Source organism: Saccopteryx leptura, chromosome 1 (assembly GCF_036850995.1).
Source record: "Saccopteryx leptura isolate mSacLep1 chromosome 1, mSacLep1_pri_phased_curated, whole genome shotgun sequence".
NCBI classification, from domain to species: Eukaryota; Metazoa; Chordata; class Mammalia; order Chiroptera; family Emballonuridae; genus Saccopteryx; species Saccopteryx leptura.
In genome coordinates, this window is record NC_089503.1 from 95,787,578 (window position 1) to 95,805,182 (window position 17,605).

At 36.2% G+C, this 17,605-nt stretch overlaps 1 protein-coding gene and 1 pseudogene across 4 annotated transcripts in view; both read right to left on the reverse strand.

Annotated features, from left to right (window-relative positions):
* Positions 1-17,605, reverse strand: part of ARHGAP20 (Rho GTPase activating protein 20) — a 108,434-nt gene that overhangs the window by 43,100 nt on the left and 47,729 nt on the right. For 3 of the 4 annotated variants that reach the window (XM_066371639.1, XM_066371640.1, XM_066371638.1), the window contains exons 3-4: positions 8,787-8,951; positions 1,178-1,327 (exon numbers count right to left, since the gene is read on the reverse strand). In XM_066371639.1, coding sequence (XP_066227736.1) covers positions 1,178-1,327; positions 8,787-8,932 — 296 coding nt within the window. In that variant the 5' untranslated portion in view covers positions 8,933-8,951. Of the gene's footprint in view, positions 1-1,177; positions 1,328-8,786; positions 8,952-17,605 lie in introns of those variants that run through there. The other variant, XM_066371641.1, reaches the window with a different exon arrangement.
* LOC136389714 (large ribosomal subunit protein eL21-like) lies at positions 14,624-15,104 on the reverse strand (annotated as a pseudogene).

A 17,605-nucleotide genomic window follows, 5' to 3' on the forward strand; every position in this document is an offset into this window, starting at 1 on the left:
TTATTGAATTTATTAGTATGACACTGGTTCAATCATATATGTTTCAAGAGCACGACTCAGCCAACTACCATCTGCCCACCTCATCATGCACCCTCTGCCCCTTAAAAGAAGTTCCATGAAAACTCCTTGATTAAAGATGTCATGGAGTCCCACCCCTCACTCTAAATTTCTTTCACCTATAACTCCAAGGAGATTAAACCATTGAAAATGATATTATCTAGAGAAATCTGTGATGTAAAAAGAGATATGTAGAAAATGATACAAACACACGTTTCTTCTATATAAGTTCTTAAGATCTTGTGGTGGCCAATAGTGCATAACACAATTTAATGATATGCCTTTCCTCTATTAGATTAGTAGCTTAAAAATTTTTGTTATTTGGCTTTAGGATGATGCCTGAGAGTTTAGTGACAGTGGAGAGAGAAGATGCAAAAAGATAAACACCAACTTTTTTAAGTGTGAAACAAATACTGGACTTGTGGATCAAAACCACAGCTATATGTTTGGTATGTACTTCCTATACTGAAAAGTACCAATGTAGCATGTTGAGGATATGAGCACAACAATTTTCTGTTTATATATTCTCCAACCCCAACCTAGCCAGGGAGTAAATCTTAGGAAGCTATCTTTAACTTCTTGAATCATAAATTTGCTTTTGATTGTCACATCTCTATAGACGACAAATCAGAACCTGATGTACAATTAAGGTGCCCATTTATATCATGATGTTAATTTTATTACAATAGTTACAAATAATTTCATTAGGAAATTTGAATTAGTTATTCAAATGTAATTGGACTATTTTATAAAATTTATTTCAGTAAAGGTCTAGTTCAGTGGTTTGAAAAGACCAACTCAAAAGCACAATATGTAAAACAATACCTCAACATCAGGAGAGGGAAAGCTGGAGAGGGGAAGGGTGTCCTAGCGCTCTGATAACTCTATTCCTCTTCCACAGTCATGGAATCAGTAAAGCCTCTTTAAAAATCACTAGTGTCTTTCTTGGGGGTATGTCAAAAGATGAGTTACTGACTTCAGAAAAACCCAATCAAAATAAAAGTATTTTCCTTTAAAAAAATCAGAACAAAATTTGATTAACGTTTTTCTCTCCATCCTAGAAATTACATAGTCGAGTGTGTTTAATAGTAGCTAACCCTTGTAAGAGCTACAGTCTTACCTGAAAGTGGCCACAAAGTTCACCGTGGGCCAGCCCATGACAAATGACTTCATGGGATCAGTATTGCCTTCCCCCACTTCATCCACACAGTTTGCTGTCCACATGTCACTTAATTTTATTTTATTTTTTATCTTAAAGTTGTTGTTATATCTAGAAAGATAAAAACCAGACAGGACTTATTATTTTGTTTCTGAAATTTTATGAGAATTTCTGTACTTGTGATAAGAGAACAGTTTAAACTAATTAAGCCAAAGAATGTCTTATTCATTGTTTTTGTCTTCAGTGTTTACCACAGTAAATGTAACATGGTTGGCTACGATGGTCCAAAAAGACTTTCAAAACATTTGGTGTATTAGTCCTCATGCATGCATTTAACCATAACTGGCTACTTTATTTAGCTACATGTTAAGCACCTCATTTGGATCAAAATCCTAATTTTAAATTGAGTGCTGTTATAAAAAATAATTTATTACTTATAATTTGCTTACTTCTAAAAATATTTGAGTAACTGAACAAAAGGTTAAAATACACATTATTTATTAAAATATTTATAAAAGTTTCACCTTAACAAAGACAGATATACTAAAAAGTATAACCTAAAATGAGAGGAATTCACAATGCATTTACAGCTAAGTGGTTACAAGATTTTCTAGTCTTTAGAAGCAGAGGTTATTTTAGACTTCCTTTCTTAAAATTTTGTTCATACCATTTACCCTTATATTCTGGCTTAAATTGAAAAACTAGTCTAAAAAAACAGACCCTACACTAAACTAAAAATAAAAATTAAAAAGAGGTCAGGAAGTACTGTATTTAACAAGAGTTGACATAATTAATATTTATCTTTGGGGATCCAGAGGCGATCTACTTTAAGTCAGCAATGCAATTGCTTTTTGACAGTTTCTACCTAATCTCTCTTAGAACCCTGACATTGACACCATCATATCACTTGACCTAGTTCACATATTCAACACTCATCATGGACCTAAGACTTAGTCAGAAGGCACTAGGAAGGGTAAAGAGAATGCCCAGGGAAACCTGGGTACTTTCTTACACTCAGGACTATTTTTGGAAATGCTAAAAGCTAACATGAAATCAAAGATACTTCATATGGATGCATTCCTAAAATTCCTCATGAAATATTTAAAGGAAAACTCTTCAGTAGGATTTATGAAATGAAAAATGACTTTGCAGGAACTATACACGAAGGATAATCTAGATTCAAAGCTTCATTTATGCTTCCTGAAGGGCACACTTAATTTAAGTGCAATAGGAAAGTGCCTGGTGGCACAATGGCTTCCTTCCATGTTTCATTCCAATATTTTCCACCCTATTCTTATGGATCTTTTGATTTTTCAGCTAAATACTCTATTGAAGATAAAATACTATTTCTTGATGGCTAGGTAGTAAAAAACTGAAACTACTTCCTATAGAAAGGAAAGGCATGTCTTCATATCTGTTTTCACACCTTTTCTGCTTTCTAATGCAGGTCTCTTTCTATATTAGATACTTCAGATACTATGTGGGAACTGCCTCATGTATTGATCTGGAAAAACAGTTATTCCAATGATTCTTTTACTAGATCAATAAGGTGCTAAGATTATCCATTTCCTGATACAAAACAGAAATGTCTAAAAGTATAAACAATGACTTCCATTCTAATGGCTAATATTTATTGAAAGCTTATCATGTGGCAGTTATTGTTATAAACAGTTTACATATATTATTTATTTTAATCCTTAAATATTTTACAGATAAGGAAATGGAATAATGGAGAGATTAAGACAATTGCCAAAATTCAAACAGCTTAACTAGTAGGGTCTGAACATGAGCAGTGTTGATTCCTGAGTGTATTTTTGCTCTTAAACACGATACATATATAAAAAGTCCTCAATGAAAGCATATTTCCATAAAGTTTCCTTCAGCTTTCTATATTTGGTCTTACTCTTTCATCTCTTTGTACTTACACCTTCTTCCTGTCTGCGGGTCTTGGAGTCATAACCCCCCAATTAACTCAGATTACTCACTCACACTTTTAATATCCCAAAATGAGTGTACAAAATACTTAAAACAATATTTTATAAATTGAATCTCATAAATAAGCATATTAAGTCCATTGACATAAATTTTGTCACCTCATAAAAACATGTAAAAGTGGACAAAGAGTTACCTCCAAAACAATATGTGGAGAAAAATGACATACACCTAATGACAGGCATCGATTTTACCAGTATATCTAACATAGCAATTTTTCAGTGGGAAAGAAACTGTCCTTATATAAAAGGTTTTTAGCAAAACATTATATATCTTACATAAAACTACTTAAATGGTAGACTATTCAGAGCAATGACTTTAGGTAAGAAAACAAGACTTCTACTTTAAATATCATGATTCTTGAGGAAAAAAACAAGGTGAAGAAAAATACTTTTATTATAAGAACTGAATACATGTTAAAGTAAATAGTTTTTTTTTAAAGGGTGGGGAAGGCTTAGTCTTTTTTTTTATTATTTTATTTTATTTATTCATTTTTAGAGAGGAGAGAGAGAGACAGAGAGGAGAGAGAGACAGAGAGAGAGAGAGAAGGGGGGAGGAGCTGGAAGCATCAACTCCCATATGTGCCTTGATCAGGCAAGCCCAGGGTTTCGAACTGGCGACCTCAGTATTTCCAGGTCAACGTTTTATCCACTGTGCCAACACAGGTCAGGCTAAAGTAAATAGTTTTTAAGGTCCTAAGGTGCAGAAAATGGATTATTATAAGTTTCTGTTGCTTGCTTATGTCCCTCTAGGTTGAACACAAAGCTCGGCACTGTGGAACAGCAGAGAGGGCCAGCCACTGGAAGTAAGGCCTAGATTAAAACCCTAACTTGGGCATTTTCTAGTACAAAAATTTTTAATTGGTGTGCCACAAGAATTTTTAAAACAGGAGACATCTCACTATTTGGTCGTGCTGACTTCCTTTCCTTTATATTGTCCAAAAAAAAAAGACAATAGCCAGTACAACAATAGCCATCTGTTGTGAATGAAGCAAAATTATACTTACCTTTTTTTTGTTAAATCAGCAAAAAATATTTTTTTTTTTTTTTTTTTTTTTTTTTTTTTTTTACAGAGACAGAGAGAGAGAGAGACAGAGAGAGGGATAGATAGGGACAGACAGACAGGAATGAAGAGATGAGAAGCATCAATCATCAGTTTTTCGTTGTGACACCTTAGTTGTTCATTGATTGCTTTCTCATATGTGCCTTGACCATGGGGCTACAGCAGACCGACTAACCCCTTGCTCAAGCCAGCGATCTTGGGTCCAAGCTGGTGAGCCTTGCTCAAACCAGGTGAGCCTATCCGTGATCAAGCTGGCGACCTCGGGGTTTCAAACCTGTGTCCTCCACATCCCAGTCTAACACTCTATCCACTGCGCCACCGCCTGGTCAGGCAATACATTTTTTTGTGTTCCACAAAAGTTTGGTACTTAGTTTATGTGTGTCATGTAAGGAAAAAGGTTGAAAATCACTGTTGTAGTACATGACTTGGACAAACCTCCCTGAGTCTCAATGTTCAGTATCTAAAACCACTCCTGTTTGGGGGGGGGGGGTTGTTAAGAAAATTAAATAACATCTTTCTGATTCTCTTATTATAATACCTAGCATATAGAACCCATCCCATACTTTTTGTTTTAGCGAGAGAGAGAGAGACCGAGAGGAACACAGAGAGATGAGAAGCATCAACTCACAGTTGAAGCACTTTAGTTGTTCACTGATTGCTTTCTCATATATGCCTTCAACAGGGGGGTCCAGCTGAGTGACTCTTTGCTCAAGTTAGTGACTTTGGGCTCAAACCAGTGACCATGGGATCATGCTGATGATCCCACGCTCAAGCTGGTGACCCTATACTGAAGCTGATGAGCCTGCGCTCAAGATGGATGAGCACGGGCTCAAGCCAACGACCTCGGTGTTTCAAACCTGAGACCTCAGCATCCCAGGGTGATGCTTTATCCACTGTGCCACTATTGGTCAATCCCATCTCATACATTTTAAAGAAAGGGATAGTAACTAATTTATATCTTAAAATATAATTACTTGTTTCTCTATTAATAGCTTCTGTCAATAAGCATAGCATTTCCAATGGACTTAGTACAAAGGCTTGGATAGAGAGACTTTTATTTTTCTATATTCCCTATAATATCATCTCCACTTCCAAAACTACATTTCTAGGCATTACTTCTATTCGAAAACACATTCAGATTTTTAGTTTCATACCACTGTGGGCAGAAAAGATACTTTGTAAGATTTCAATCTTATTAATTTTGTTAAGACTTGAAATATCACCTTATACCTGTTAAAACGATTATTTAAAAAAACCCCAACAAATCCCCAAACAAACAAACAAACAACATGTGCTGATTAGGCTGTGGAGAAAAAAGCCCTTGTACACTGTTGGAGGGAATGCAAAACAGTGCAGCTACGATAGAAAACAGTATTGAGGGTCCTCAAAAAATTCAAAATAGAACTATCACATGGTCTAGGAATCTCTCTTCTGGGTATTTATAATGGACTGAAATAAGGATTTTGAAGATATATTAGCATCTCACGTACAATGCAACACTATTTACAACAGACAAGGTGTGTAAATGACCTAAATATCCACTGATGAACAAATGAATAAAGAAAATTTGGTATATACATACAATGGAGTATTATTCAGCCTTAAAAAGAAGGAAGTTGTGAAATATGTGACAACATGAATGAACGGGGAGGACACAGTGCTAGGTGAAATAAGCCAGTCACAGGAGGGCATATACTGCATGCTTTCACTTATATGAGGTGGCTAAAAGAGTCAAACTTATTGCATCAGAGTGGAATGTTGGTTGCCAGGTGCTGAGGGGAGGGGGAAAGTGGGGAGTTACTAATTAATGAGCATTAAGTTTCAGTTATGCAAGATAAATCAATTCTAGAGAACTGCTGTACAACATGTGCCTATTAGTTAATAATACTGCATGCTAAGTGTTCTTACCATAAAAAAGAAAAAAAAGGACACATTTTTAAGAAAATCCAACATATTATAAAATACTTATCTTTATCTTTGCCTCTTACCTAAAAAAAAAATATATATATATAAATGAACAGTTTACTAAGCATTCTATATCATTTTTTCCTAGATGAGTATTTTGTCAGGTCCTTGTATTCAACACACAAAAAAGGCTGACAACGGTAAAAAAAAACCACAACACACAAAAACCTAAATGTTGAGGAATTTTCTATGAAACCCAAAAGAAAGGAGGTAGTAGAGACAGCAGAGCACATATTGGTAAAAGCATGGATTTTGAAAGAAGACCTAGGTTTAAATGTGGGTTCAACTAATTACTAACTCTGTGATCTTGAGGAAGTCACTTAACATCTCTGAAAATCAATTTCTTCTGTAAAATGTGAAAAATAGACTGATCAGGTGGTGGCGCAGTGGATAGAGCATAGGATTGAAATGCAGAGGACCCAGGTTCAAAACACCAAGGTCGCCAGCTTGAGCGTGGGCTCACCAGCTTGAGTGCGGAGTCGCTGGTTTGAGCGTGGCGTCATAGACATGACCCAATGTCGCTGGCTTGAGCCCAAAAGGTCACTGGCTGGAAGCCCAAGGTTGCTGGCTTGAGCAAGGGGTCACTCACTATGCTGTAGCCCCATGGTCAAGGCACATAAGAGAAGCAATCAATGAATAACTAAGGTGCTGCAATGAAGAATTGATGCTTCTCATCTCTCTCCCTTCCTGTGTGTCTGTCCCTATTTGTCCCTGTCTCTGTCTCTCTCTCAAAAATAAAATAAAATAAAATGAGAAAAATAGTATTTGCCTGATAGAATAGTTAGAAGAATTAAAGTCTATAGAAAAATACCTAATATATAAGATCCCAATAAATGTGAGGTTTGTTATTAATATCATGAAGATTAAAAAGTGTTTTACAAAATTAGTATTTAGCCATGCCCATGTCTTATTTATAACATGGCATAACTTAGGTGTGAGAGAGTAGATGGTAGAAAAAAATGTTTACCACTCTCTAAAAAATCTCTTTGATGACATTAGATTTGTTAAAATATTGTTCTCTTTTATAATGTTTCATAAACAATGAGAAAAACGGGTGGAACAAGTAGCAAGCACATGTTCTAAGCCAGGTGTAAACTGCACTGGTACATAGTGTTGAGTGGAAAGTGAATTGTTTTGGTAACTTCTACAGTATATATATCCTTTATTGAACTGCCATTCCCCAGATAAAAACCTCATCACATCTCCTCAGGACTACTACAATAACCTCCTGTCCAGTCTCTCTGCTTCTACTCCTGCCTATTCTCTAATCCACCCATTAGCTATCATAGCCAGAACAATATTTTAGAAATATGAACCATATTATGGTACTCCCCTAACTAAACCTCTTCGGAATAATATTCAAACTCCATATCATGGCCTTTGTCATACCTTGCCTCCAAAATGGCCCTCAAAGATTCTCCTTCCTAATAGTCTACCTGTGAATAGTTACTTTCCACACTGTACCAAAGTTGGTCTGTGTGGCCAATAGCATATGTCAGAAATGATGGAATGCTACTTCCAAAATTAGGTTATAAAAGACTGCAGCTTCTATTTTGGGTGTTCTTACATTTGCCTACTCTTCCTCACTCTCTTGGATCTTTTGCTCCAAGGAAGCAATACCATGGTATGAGCAGTGCATGGAAAAGCCCCGAGGAGAGGATGCAGCCTCAGGCCAATAGCCCGTGGAGAACTGAGGCCTGCCAGTGTTCACATGAGTAAGCTGGGAAGTGGACTCCAGCTTCAGTCGAACTTTCAGATGACTATAGCGCTGGTCAACAGCTTGACTGCAACCTCATGAGGGCCCCTGAGCCAGAACCAGAGCTAAACCGCTCCCAGATTTCAACACAGAGAAACTGTATGAGATGTTTGTAGTTATGTATTGTGATGTTTTGGGGCAATTTGTTATATGGCAATAGATAATTAATATAGCCTGTAAAAGTCTTGATAACCTGATCTTTTTCTATTTCTCCAAACTTAATTCATATTACTCTCCTCCTGCTCATTATGCTCCAGGCACACATAGGCCTTCTTTTAACTCCTCCCAAGGGCCAGGCTTTCCCCACCACCTTTGTATCTGGTATAACTTCTGCCTAGAACGCTCACTCTCCTAATATCTAAGTGGCTGGTTGCTTTTCATCCTCCAATGATTTCCCCCATCCCCGTACACCTACCTAAACTATATCCCCCTTATTTTGCATCCAGCACCCTATTTTTTTCACAGCACTAATCACAGTCTGTAAATACTGCCCCCAAAGCCATTAGAATGAAAGCACAAAAAAAGCAGGGACCACACCCATCACATCCTTAATTGTATCTCCTACGTTTACGCAGAGAGAGGTACAGAGTGGGACTTAAATGGACACTTGTTGAATGAACAAACATTTTAAAGATTATTTTTTTGCAAAACAAAACAACAAACATAAAACTCACTTCAGATATTAGCTATGCTAATAGAGACCAGACACTTTTACAGTGAGCACTGAATAGAAAGGTTATCTTTGTCAGTGGAAGTGCGATTTCATAACTAGGAGAGAGTGCAGAGTGTACTTACTTGGTTTTGGCCACAACAAAGAGATCATTGAACAGGAAAAGATGCCGCTCCTGCCTTTGCAGGCCTCTTTTCAGTTCTGCTCGGCCATCAATTAGCAGAGTCCTGTTGGAGCACGCAAATGACGACAGGAATGCACATGTGTCCATACTAGCAGAAGGACTTTCCCTGTAACAGATCAAACGCCACAGAACCTTAGTCAAATGATCATAGATAGCATTGAGTGTCTATAAAATTATAGCTTACTGTTGGTCAAGAAATATAAAATTCTATAATTTTTTAATGCAATGGCATTGTTTCCTAATTGGTCTATCTCCATACAGTAGTCTTTAACATTGCGGTTTGAAATGTTTTTGTACATTGAAGGAAAGCTGACAATTTTATAATAAACATAGCTATACATTCTTCCATTAAAACTTTACTACACTTGCTTGAATATACCTAATCTAACTATCTGCCCTGTGCACTCATTAATCCATTTTATTTATGGCATTCAGTATAGACTGCATACAGCCGTGCATTTCCCTTTAAATACTTCAGCAAGAATATCATTAACTAGAGTCTAATATTTAGAATTTAAAAAAAACCTATATTATCTTATTAACCAATATCACCCCAACAAATTTGATAAAAATAAAAATAAAATAAAGTGCACATGGAACTTTGAAAAAACGTCTGCACAATGAAATGCATACATCTTAGGGGTATACTCACTGAGTTTTGATAAATGTATTCACCTGTGTAATCTAAACTTTTATCAAGATGTAGAACAATATCATCAATTCCAAACAATCTTCCTCTTCTCCCTTTTCAGCTGTTATTAAATTAGCTGAAGATGGCCTCTATGTACCGGTCTCTGGTTATTTCTTCACTGCAGATTGAGACTCATTTAGCTAAAAAGTCTGCTGAAACCAAACTCAATTTTTATATACTCAATTACTTTAAAAATAGCCCCACAAGCAGATTTTAGCCATTTATAACTTGTCTACTTTGCATACTCCACAAAACTATGCCCAGCATTTGCTAACTGTTGATAAGATAAAGCCTTGTGGCTGTAAGACCCTGTGTCACTACCACCCTTTGGAGCTCTCTGACCCAGAGACTCCAGACCTTGCTACTGAGCAACTTCACGTAGACATGTAATCTGAAGACACACCTTCTTCCATCTGTAGCATCTCAGGAATTCCCTTGCCCTCCTCCCCGTCTAGATGGTGGCCTTTTGTCCACAGCCCTCTAAACAATTTCATGCTGTGAAGGACGTCTTTTCTCATGGAACCTTGCCCAATGGTCATATCTTTATCCTTGATCAGCTCCTAAATCCCTCAGATTCCTTACAAAAGTCAATCTGTACCCTATCTGATTTGTTAGAGCAAGGCAACCACTATTCTGATTCCCCCCCCCCCCCGAAGATTAGTTTTGCCTCTTTTAGAATTTCATATAATTGGAATCACAGAATTTGTCAGTGTTCATCAAAGTATAGAATGTATAAGGCCATGCCCCATCATTTCAAGTATCTGGTTCACATGGCAGCCACAAGAAATGGAGAATGTGGCTTGTTTCTTAGGTTTGAATGGAATGGGTCACTGCATCTGATCACTGGGTATACTGAAAAGCTGGACTATATGTTGCCCTGAGAAGTCTCTGAGGTCATGTGTGGATGACCAGTCATCCCTTCTTCTAGTATAGGTGTTCATAAAGTGTGGTCTCCTACTATAGGCAACATCAGAATTAACTGGGAACTTTAAAAATATGCAAATTCTCAGGTCCACCTCAGATTTACTACTAAATCAGAAACTCTGAAGGGCTGGCTCAGCATTCTGTATTATGACAATCCATTTAGACAATTCTAATACACACTGAAGTTTGAGAACCACTTAGAACTCCATTCTGGTTTTAATATTCTAAATTTTACAACCGTGTATTAAAGTAAGTGTAAGTAGCATATATTTCTGCTTCAGATAAGGTGAACTTCTCAGAGCTGTTCCATCATTTCCTATGGTTTTTGAGCTATAGCTACCTCTTCTAATTCTACTATGCTCACTAGTTACCAGTTAGATACATATTATGCATAATTTAAAGAGATGTATAAATGAATAACAAGGCAAGTAAATCAATAAAAGCCCTTTAAAACAAAGGGGAAAGGGATTTTCTATGTTTGATATTATGGATTAGAATTAAGCAGACTGGCCTTGGCCAGTGGCTCAGTGGATAGAGTGTCAGCCTGGCGTATTGATGTCCTGGGTTCGATTCCTGGTCAGGGCACATAGGAGAAGTGACCATCTGCTTTCCCCCCCTCCTTTTCTCCCTTCTCTCCCTCTTCCTCTCCCAAAGCCAGGGAATCAGTTGGTTCAAGTGTGGCCCTGGATACTAAGGATAGCTTGGTTGGCCCAAGCACGTCAGCCTCAGGTGCTAAAAATAGCTCGGTACTTAAGCAACGGTCCCAGATGGGGTTGCTGGATGGATAGCAGTTGAGGCTCATGCCTTGCTATCTTCCCTCCTCTCACTTTAAATATAAATAAATAAAAATAAAATAGAATTAAGCAGAGAAAAGGCCCACATTCATCATCACAGAGAAAAATCCTTTCTATTTCAAAATCTTTTGGGGTGGGGGAGCAGGAGGAGGCATAATGGCATCTTTAATTATGTACTGATCTCAAATTTATAGAAAATAAGAATGAAATTTCACGTGTTCTTGTACACACTGAGTAAGAACAAGGCTAGCAAACAACTTATCATTTTACATTGTCTTAGTTTCTTAATTACCTGACAGAAAAAAGGAAGTGTTATCTTTTGCATTTTGATGTTAAGTACTCAATAAATAACTGCTTTTTTATTATAATGATAAAGCATTAGCAGTATAGTTAAAACTAAGGATCCTCAAATTACTCAGAGTCTGATAGTAAATACAGGGTGGGGCAAATTGAGGTTTATATTTTTTGTATAGAAAATAATACAATAATTAATAACTAATAACACAAGAATAAACTCTGTCCTTTGCATACTCACAACTATAAACCTACTTTTGCTCCACCCTGTATTTTAGCTTTGGAGGTCATATGGTCCCTTTGTCAACTTCAACTGCCGTTGTAACAAAAAATGAGCCCCTGAGAATACCTATGTGTATAGGTGTGGCTGTGATCCAGTAAAACTTTATTTTACAAACACAGGCAGCCCCAAAACATAGTTTGCTGACCAAGAGTTTATGCGATACTTCCAAAACATTTAAATGGTTGTAAATACAGACAAAGCTGAAGCAATTAGTGAATTAAAAAAAAATTTATTTATTTTTTGCTTGGGGTTAGTATAGATCAAAGGTTAATTAGGTTATTTAAAAATTGTTTAAATTTTAAAGCAGTTCCAAAGTATTTTCATACATACTAACTCATTTTTTACCTCACAATAATACTTTTAAATATGTAGATTTTGATGGTGGTATGGTGGAGAATCCACTATGAGTTAAAATATTTTTCTATGTATATTTTAAAGATCTACATATAATTATGACAAGAGATGCCCCATGACTTTACAACCTAAGTATTGGTTAAAAAAAAACAAAATCCATGCGACAGAATTTACTTGAGTAAAAATAAACATCTCAGCAGTCACATAATTTAAAAGAAAAAATTCTTCTGTAGAAGAAAACAAAAACACAAATAACCTTTGTGCTTTTTAAAACTACAATCTTAATCAGTGTTTCTTACTTTAAAATGTATTTCTCAATTATGTGACTCTGAAGTGTTTATTTTTATTCTGAGTGCAAAGTAGATGTGTTTATTTTAGTGTCTTAGAGTATGGAAATGGGAAGGAGGGTAAGACTGTGACCTTTTATGTAGCCTCTTAATACGGCCTGATTAGGATTTACAAGTTTAATTAACAGAGCTCTAAAATGATCTAACAAATACAACCAGAGTCTAAGAATTGACCTGCTGCCTGCTTCTTATGTGTTAACATTCCATTTTCAAATAGCTTTGTGAAGCTATTTCTGAAAACCAAAAAGTATTTTAGGATCTTAATAATTTTTGTTTTTTATTAAAACTAGATAACAGTTCTCATAAACCCTGGCCACAGTAATATCTTAATGGTCATTACTAAGACTCACTCTTCAAGCAAGTCCACTTTTAGGTATAGTTTTAGAGGTAGTATTGCTTCACCTCAAATGACAAAAAATAAACTAAAATTTAGAATATAATACTTCTTGGAAATGTCTATGTTTACATGCGGTAATCAATTAGTGGTTATGATGACAAGTACTAAATAGGACCTTGATAACCTCTCAAAGCCTAGCTAGCTCATGGTCACTGCTCATTCCTAATGCCATCTTTATATGAACATTTTCTCTCAGTTGAATTCTTGATTGCTATCACTAATATGCTAATTTAACACTTATATTCTTCCTTGATGCTCTTAACCAGGGGTCCCCAAACTACGCCCCTGGGCCGCAGGGGCCATTTATCCGGCCCTGCCGCACTTCCGGAAGAGGCACCTCTTTCATTGGTGGTGAGTGAGAGGAGCATAGTTCCCATTGAAATACGGGTCGTTTGTTGATTTAAATTTACTTGTTCTTATTTTAAATATTGTATTTGTTCCTGTTTTGTTTTTTTACTTTAAAATAAGATATGTGCAGTGTGCATAGGGATTTGTTCATAGTTTTTTTAATAGTCCAGCCCTCCAACGGTCTGAGGGACAGTGAACTGGCCCCCTGTGTAAAAAGTTTGGGGACCCCTGCTCTTAACTATTCTCATTCAACATATACTGAGTATATGATCACCATATAATTAATTATTTATAACAGAGATAGGCTTGCTTTTGCTGGGTGTCTGCCATGTGCAGGCACTGGAGACAGATGTGGTTCTTAAGCCTCAAGAAGTTGGCAATGTGATGCAGGAATCAGACAAGTAAACAGAATGATGAACCAGTGAAGCAAGTATGATAAAAGAAATGCAGGGTACTGCAGACACAGAGAGGAGCAAAAATAGGAGCCCTATGTGAGACTGGATTGGATAGGAAAGTTCCTAAGGAACCAAAGTCTTAAAGGATGGACAGATCAATGAAGGCTGAGAACAGTCTAAGTAGAAACAGCACGCCAAAACAAGCATGGTATGCTTCAGTGACTGTGGAAGTCCCAGAGAGGCTGGAGTGACAAGGGTCTGGGGAAGAGCAGCAACAGCAGGATAGTTTTCCTGTCACCTTTAGGTTTTATCTGAAAGCACTAAGAGATTGTAAGCAGGACACTGTGTTTTGTAATACATTGAACAAAACAGAAGAGGACAAACTTAGGGGAAGGAAGACCTATAATAGTTTATTGCAGTAATTTTAGGCAAGAAATGTCATGGAACTGAGATGGCAGTGAGAAGGGATAGAAGAAAATAAAACATATTTAGGAGATACTAAAAACATAAACAAAATGTATATACAAAAGATAGAATTGACTATGAAAAGAATACAGACTTACTGCCCAACCTTTTTAAATTTACTTACTTATTTTTTATCCAACAAATGCCTGCTGGTACCTACATGTATGTATTGGCTAAATAACGTAGACTTATCCTTTCCTCTTGTGGAACTTGAGTTTAGTTATACTGTCAACTATCTACTTGACCTCACCCACCACTGTGGCTCAGTTCAATTTGTAGCAGAGGTTGAAAACTATAGCCCGCAGTCATATTTTATTTGGTTCACAGAGAGGTTTTGATTTCAAATGCCCAATTCACCACATACCCTTTCTTATCATTTCTTTACTCTGTTTACTACAACTTTCACAAACCTGAAAGCATTCAGTTTGTGATTCTTGCCCTAGTATTACTTTTAAAAAAGTACAGAGGTCTTTCAGTTTTTCACACTTACCATGCCATGAATTGACAGGGAGCGGGTTCCAGCAGCTCAGGCTCCTTTCTGTGGGTTCTCACAAAGTGCGTCTCTGGGCGGAGCAGGCTGGCACTTCAGTTGAACCCAGCCGCCTTTCTCTTTGGCTTCCTTCTTTTTCTCATCATTTTCCTTCATACTTTCAGGAAGCTATCTCAGCTCTTAGAGTGCTTAATATGCTCAATATGTACATTAATTGTCTCGGTAAGAATCTTGCCCTTAACTTGTTTGTTCACAGCAATGCCCACTGCAGGCTGGGTGACACTGTAGACTCCTCCAGTTTTGCTGTGGGAACATTTATGGAGCATTCCTTTTTGAACAGTGCCATTCCCTTGATGTCTACAATATCACCCTTCCTGTAGACTTGCATGTATGTGGCCAAAGGAACACTCCATGTTTTCTAAAAGGTCTAGAGAACATATAACCGATGTCTGGCCTCTTTCCCCTTATGTTAGTCATGTTGGCAAATTACTAGAAGATGGCAGTGCCAGTTGAAAGGGTTACTTTTTTTTAACTAGCTTGAATTTTGTTTTAACTTATGGTAAATACACATTAAATAAAACTTATCATTTCATTTTTAATTAAAATTTTTTATTTAATTCATTGGTGTGACATTGATTAATAAAATTATACTGATTTCAGGTGTACAACTGTACAATACATCATCTGTACATTCCATTGTGTGTTCATCCCAAGTCACGTCTCCCTTCATCACCATCTAATATCCCCTGCCCAACTTTCCGTCCTGCAATCTCCACACTGTTGTCTCAAATGTATATAGCAGGGTTGGTTAGGGGCATCATCCCGATATGCTATGGCTGCCAGTTCAATCCCCAGTCAGGACACACACAGAAACAAATAGATATTTCTGTCTCTCTCTCCCCCCTCTTCCTCTCTCTCTGAAATCAATAAATAAAATGTATAATTCAGTTACATTTAGTATATTCACAGTGTTTTGCAACCATCACAACTATCTGATTCCCAAATATTGTCATTATGCAGTCACTCCCCATTGCACCCACTGAATCTAATACCTGGAAACTAGAAACCTCATTATATCTCTAGGGATTTGCCTACTCCAGATACTTTATATCGTATAAGATGTGGCCTTTTGAGTGTAGTTTCTTTCACTTAGCATAATGCTTTCAAGGTTCATTCACATTGTAGCATATATCAGTACCTCATTCCTTTTTATTGATGAACAATATTCCATTGTATAGATATAGCACATTTGTTTATCCATTCATAAGTTGATAGGCATTTGTATTGTTCCTATCTCATAGCTATTGTGAATATTACTGCTATAAAAATTCACGTACATATTTTTGTTTGAACATCTATTTTTTTCTTGTTAGTATATATAAATATATACCCAGGAATAGAAATGCTGGAATAGTTGATTTTATGCTTAAGTTATTGAGGAACCATCAAACTGTTTTTCACAGTGGCTATACCATGTTACATTCCCACCAGCAATGTATGAGTGTTACTTTTCTCTCTTTTGTTCCTCACATATAATCAATCATGTCTTATGTTTAATATATAATATTCTAGCTAAGGAACAAAATATCCTGAGACTAGATCCTCATAACTTCTATCACAGTTTGCAATGAATTCTTAACTAGACTCTCCACTTCCTTGCTCTCTCTTCTTCAATCTTTGCTGCTCAATTCTCACTTCTATCAAATTAACCTATCTGGTGTTTATTATCAGTGAGCATGGCATATACACTGCCTAAAGAGTAAGCTTAACTCATTAACCTAGCTTTCAAGTTCTAGCATCTGTTTTACTCTACCTGCTGTGATGATATGTCAGGTTAGAACATTATATTACCTGTATAAAGGTAGCTCTAGTGAGACTTAGAGAATAAATTAGTTCCAGAAGTAATTTAGAACAAAAAGAGATGACTACTGAAATGTAGCTAAAAAACAAAGAAACAAAAAACCACAATCAGCATCAAAATCCTATCTTATTCAGCAATAAAAATTTGTTCATTATATATTCATGACTATCTCAAACATCTCAACATTAAAAGCACATTTCAAGAAAATCTGGTCTAAAGCAACTATCTGTCTTATTGATGGGATAAAACATAAGAAATACTTGTGACGTTTTAATAGTCGCCATCTAAATAAAATCACATTCAAATTACCAAATAAAACTCTGTATAGAGATTATATAACATGATGTGGTTGTGTGCAATATGTACTGTTGCTTCCACTTCCAAATTAATATCAATGATTAAATGATGTATTGTGTAGGTCATATTATACAGTCCGCATTGTGACTTGGTATTATATTGATAGAACAGAGCCTAGTGGTCATATTAATAACAGGATCAATATGAACTAAGCTAGGAGAATGGCTTATAGGTTATATGAATGAATAGATGGATACAGTGAGCAAAAAATATATAAAGGAGGACCTTTAAATTATCATCAAAATGCTGATTGAAACAGGCAGTATATGTGATATAATGAGAACAATAACCCTATATCAATGCTGCTACTATTTAAAGAACAAGGAAAACATAAATATTAAATAAGCAAAGACAGAATAGCGTTACGGAAGGAAGGAGAGAGTGAAAGATAGAGAAGGACACTAATAAAAAGTTACACTAACAGAGCAAGATCTGTACACAGAGCTGTTATTTCCAGAGAAGGGAGTAAACTACATAACTTTTTAATAGTCTTGACACAGAAGTTGCTCAACAACATCTGTTAGGAATTCATTTGATAAAAATCACTTGACAAGACATTTTAAGAAAGGAGAGAACACAATCCTATGAGCATTGTTTCTGTTCAATTTAGTTGCCTATATGGACTTTTCTTAATTATTAACTAAGCAAAATTGGTTTGAGTCCTCTTGAATCAAATAAGATTACCAAACATATTGATGCTATTCAAGGAAATTTATAGGCATAGTAATTACTATGTGACACGGTAATACTTGGTTATTCA